Source organism: Cebus imitator, unplaced genomic scaffold (genome assembly GCF_001604975.1).
Source record: "Cebus imitator isolate Cc_AM_T3 unplaced genomic scaffold, Cebus_imitator-1.0 Scaffold59, whole genome shotgun sequence".
Taxonomy (NCBI): Eukaryota; Metazoa; Chordata; class Mammalia; order Primates; family Cebidae; genus Cebus; species Cebus imitator.
Window position 1 is genome coordinate 1931593 of NW_016107374.1, and position 4842 is coordinate 1936434.

The 4842-nt window shown below is 58.5% G+C and overlaps 1 protein-coding gene across 2 annotated transcripts in view; it reads right to left on the bottom strand.

Moving 5' to 3' along the window:
- Positions 1-4842, bottom strand: part of ARHGAP8 (Rho GTPase activating protein 8) — a 96396-nt gene that overhangs the window by 53782 nt on the left and 37772 nt on the right. For both annotated transcript variants that reach the window (XM_017529497.2, XM_037738908.1), the window contains exon 3: positions 1621-1708. In XM_017529497.2, the coding sequence (XP_017384986.1) occupies positions 1621-1708 (88 nt within the window). The remainder of the gene's footprint in view (positions 1-1620; positions 1709-4842) is intronic.

Consider the following 4842-nt stretch of genomic DNA (forward strand, 5'->3'; position numbering starts at 1 on the left):
GGGAGGGGGGTGTGCACAAGATGGGGGTGCGTGCACGGGAGGAGGTGTGTGCAAGGGAAGGGCGTGTGTGCATAGGAGCGGGTGTATGCCCAAGGGGGTGTGTGTGCACAGAAGGGAGTGTACACAGAAGGGGGTGTGTGCACAGGAGGGGGTGTGTGCACAGGAGGGGGTGTGTGCATGGGAGGTGATGTCTGCATAGCGGGGGGGGGTGGAGAGAGGACAGCCACAATAGGGGACTGGCACAGGAGCAGTCTGAGCACACGAAGGGACATGTGCAAGGGAGGATGTGTTTGGGGGTACTGCAAAGGCTGGGGGAACAGAGGTGCAGGCCCAGGAGGGGTCATGGGCAGGGAGAGGTCACACGCAGTCTCGGTGGCTTTGAGGGCCCCTGTGCTCATCCCTTCAAAGGGCTCTGCCCAATGTGACAAATGGTTCCTTGGCCAAGTTGGTTTGGGGGCTGCCAGAGGCCTCCCCTTTTCAATGCTCTTGATGCTTGTTGATGTGGCAAATCAACAACCTTGATTTTCTAGTCCCCATCCGTCCCAGCTGTGGAGCCCAGGCGCTCCACATTCAGCTACCTGGGTAGCGCTGGGTGTATACAAGGTACAGGGGTCCAGGCGCCCCTCATTCAGTGCCTTCCATGTCACGCCACCTTCTGTCTCAGAGCCATTTCCTGGCCTTGCTTCCCCCACCCCAAACCACAGACTGAGGGGTGATTTCCTCAGCTCACACGTGGGCCCTGAGACAGTGACTACCCAGTGCCTCACATACAGTAGGTGCTCAATAGATGCCTGCTGAGCCAATGATGGTGGCGGCGGCAGCAGCAGCAGGCCCTTGTCTTCGGTGCTGGGTTTGAATGGCACCAGCCAAATTCCACCCAGAACCTCAGAGTGTGACCTGACTCAGAAACAGGGTCCGGTGCAATCAGTTCAGATGAGGTGTCATGGGACTGCAGTGGGCCTAGTCCAGTGGCTGGTGTCCTTATGAGGGAGGGAAATGGCCACGTGGAGATGTAGGCAGGGACAGGAATGACGTGGCCACAAGTCACCTGGGGCCCCCTGGAGCCGGAAGAGGCCAGAAGCCCCCCTACAGCCACCAGGGGGAGTGCAGCCCTGCTGCTGCCCTGACCTTGGGGACTGATGCCCCCCAGAACCGGGGAGGATCTGCTCAGAGCATGTGAAGCTGCCAGGAGTGTGGTCATTTGGTACGGCGGCCATAGGAAACTCACACGGCTCCAAAGATGTTCCTGGAGAGGGGCCCAGGAGGTCTCAAAGGGACAGTGCGTGGGGGAGGCCTGGCGCTCTGCAGCCATCTCATCTGCAAGGTTGGCCTACACACAGGACCAGAGGACAGTCCCCAGCTCCAGAGGGAGGCACCCACAGCTCAGGTGGCTGAAAGGAAACCAAATGCAGCTCCCACTGTGCTAATGAACGGTGCACGGAAGCCAGGGACCACGGGTGGCCACAGCTGCCCTCGGGTAGACTCATGAGCACGGGAAGCTCTGCACACCAGCAAGTCACAAAGGAGGCCCCAGAACAGAGCAGGTGACTCAGAGGGAGGTGGGGTGAAGGGATGGGGACAAGCAACACGGAGAGACGGGCAGAAAGGGAGGACACTCACTCCAGCAGCCGCTGGTGGTCCAGCTCGTGGGAAGGCGGCATCCGGCAGCAGCTGAACGTGACAACGCGTCTTCCAAAGCGGTCGTCCCCTGGAGGAGCAGACACAGGTGAGCCTCTGTGCCACCTTCTAGAAAACCCTCTTAGCACTTAGCAAAAAACCCTGCTTTTGCACTTAGCAAAAAGCATCCTCCCGGGCCAGCCCAGCCCGAGATGGGAGGCACAGGCAGCAGCTGAGTGAGCATCCACCACCCGTGGCTTTATGCATGTGGCCCAAGTTCATCTTCCTGACCAGCCGCACCCTGGAAATGATCCCCCCACTCTACAGAGAGAAAACTGAGGCCCGGCAGGGTTAAGTCATCAGTGCAAAGTCAGCCAGCAGGCAGCACCAAGGGCTTAAATTGAGACACAGCTGACCTCAAAGCCAGTGTGTGGCCACTCTGCCACCTCCTCCAACCCCCTACCCAGGACTCTGGGCCATGGTGGAGGCCAGCGTGGCCTGGGGGGCAGTGGCTCCTGGGCGTGACTGCATGTTGGGGTACAGGAGCCCTCTCAGGAACGCAGCTGCTCAGTCCTGCCCTCCCTCATGACCCAGGTCACCCTGTACTGTGATGGTCTCTTGACACATCTGTGCCCACCCCACATAGACAGCTGCGGGGAGGGGTCCCCCTTGAGAGCTGGGACTGGGTCTGCTCATCTCTGTCCCCAGAACCCAGGCTGCAGACCACCCTCCCTGCCTGCAGACACTGCTGCCCCTCCTCTCCCAGCCCCCCACCCCGCCCTGCCCCACCCACGAGTGGCCAGAAGAGAAGGCTGGAGACCCCATGGTTCAGACCTTCCTCCTGTCTCTGCCCAGGGCCCTGAGACAGAGGGGCCCCTGCACACACGACACCCTTTTGAAGGCTCCAGCAGCGACTCAGGCGCAGTCTGATGTCACCGCCTGTACCCTGGCTCCTTCCACTCTGGATTCCCAGCAGTTTCTCATTCCACAGCCACAGCTCGGAGACAGAGAACAGAAGGGCTGCCCTGCTTCCCAGCACCCACAGTTTCATCATTACAATTAAACACACCAAGACACAGGTAAGAACAGCCTGCACGCGACACCTGCCAGGGATAAAAACGGGGCACAGTGCAGAGGGGGCCCAGCTCCACATCGGGTTGTCATGAGGAGCGGGGAACACGGAGATCTCCCCACTGCTGGTCCATGAGGCCCCCCAGGTCCCCCCTACCTCCTCCCTGTCCCCGGGGACCTGGGGGGCCTCTTTTCTTCAATTCTTCAAGAGCACCCTCCTGCCTGGGCTTCCACCTGGAATGTTCCCTGGCCTCCTTCCGGACTCTACACCCCTTCCTGCTAAACCCTACCTCTGCAGGACAGCTGTGCCCCCACCTCATCCACAGTGCCCCCACCTCATCCACAGTGCCCCCAGGCCGGTCTGTGGACAGCTGGCTGCATATGCGAGCAGCTCCTCTGGCTGTGGGCTCATTCCAAGGACACACTCTGAGAAGAGTTGTAAAGGCTTTTTTTTCTTGAGAGCGTCTTGCGATGTCACCAAGCTAGAATGCAGTGGCATGATCACAGCTCACTGCAGCCTCGACCTTCAGGCTCAAGTCATCCTCCCACCTCAGGCTCTCCAGTCGCTGGGATTCGAGGCTCATGCCACCACACCATGAACTTCAACCCCCATGGTGCAGGCCCAGGAGGGGTCATGGACAGGGAGAGGCCACAGGCAGCCTTGATGGCGTTGAGGACTCCTGGGCTCATCCCTTCAAAGGGCTCCGCTCAGTGCAGGAAAGGTTCCTGGCCCATGTTCCACGGCCGGTGCAGGGGCTGGGCGCTGTGCAAAGCGACCGAGGTCCAGGCTTCTGTGAGGGTGCTCATCTCCCAGGGGACTCTGGGGTGCCCAGGTTGGGGGCTGGAGGTGGGAAGCCCAGAGCAGGGTGCAGACCCTCCTCCCAGCATGTGCTGCTCCCTCTTCCTTTCCTCACACAGGAGGGGGAAGACCATGCCTGCGCCTTCCAGGATGAGAGCATTCCCACTTTAAAAAGTCCAGCCCCTCAGTGGCACTAGCCACATTCCAGGTGTCCATCAGTCATGCACGGTGAGGGGCTGCCCTGGACAAGGCAGGGATGGAGTGCGTCCAGTCCACAGAACGTTCCACTGGGCAGCTCTGACCTTGAGGGGGCAGGTTAGGGCATGGACCTCAGGAAACGGGCCACAGGGCTGCTGAGTCTGCCTCTAACCCTGTGTAGTGCGGGAAGAGTGCCCCAGCCCCGCTAAAAGAAAAGGGAAGTCCCCCTGGACCCTGCAAATGTGACACTGGAAACAGGGTTGCTACAGATCTAATTAGCTAAAGATCCAGAGAAGATTATCCTGGATTTAGGATCCGCTTCAAATGGCTGGCGGGACACGGTGGCTCACACCTGCAATCCCAGCCCTTTGGGAGGCCAAGGTGACAGGATCACTTGAGCCCAGTAGCTCAAAATCAGCCTGCGCAACATAATGAGATCTTCTTCGTCCCTAAAAAAATTTTTTTTAAATTAGCCAGGTGTGGTGGCAAGTAGCTCTAGTCCTAGCTACTCAGGAGGCCAAGGTGGGAGGATTGCTTGAGGCTGCGGGGGCAAGACTGCAGTGAGCTGTGATCGCGCCACTGCACGCCAGCCTGGGTGACATCACAAGACCCTGTCTCGGGAAAAACAAACAAACAAAAAGTCTTTACAGCTGTTCTCAGAGTACGTCCTTGGAATGAGAAGGGAGGGTGGTACAGCTTTCTCAGCCCCCAGCTCTGAAAGGTCATGAACCAAGATTCCACACTTGGCCCGTGCCTGTAAGCCCAGCACTTTGGGAGGCTGAGGTGGAGGGCTCACTCGAGCTCAGGAATTCGAGGCTACAGTGAGCTAGGATCACGCCACTACACCAGCCTGGGCAACAGACACTGACCCTGTCTCCCGGAACAAAAAATTACAATTCTGCATGCACACATATACCCACACGCACACTGGCGTGAGTACACACACACACACACACACACGCACAGTGTGTGAACTCTGATGTCCATGAGTATACACACACACACATACACACATGCAGTGTGAACTCTGATGTCCATGAGTACACACACACACACACACACACACACACAGGCACAGTGTGTGAACTCTCATGTCCATGAGTACACACACACACATGCAGTGTGTGAACTCTGATGTCCATGAGTACACACACACA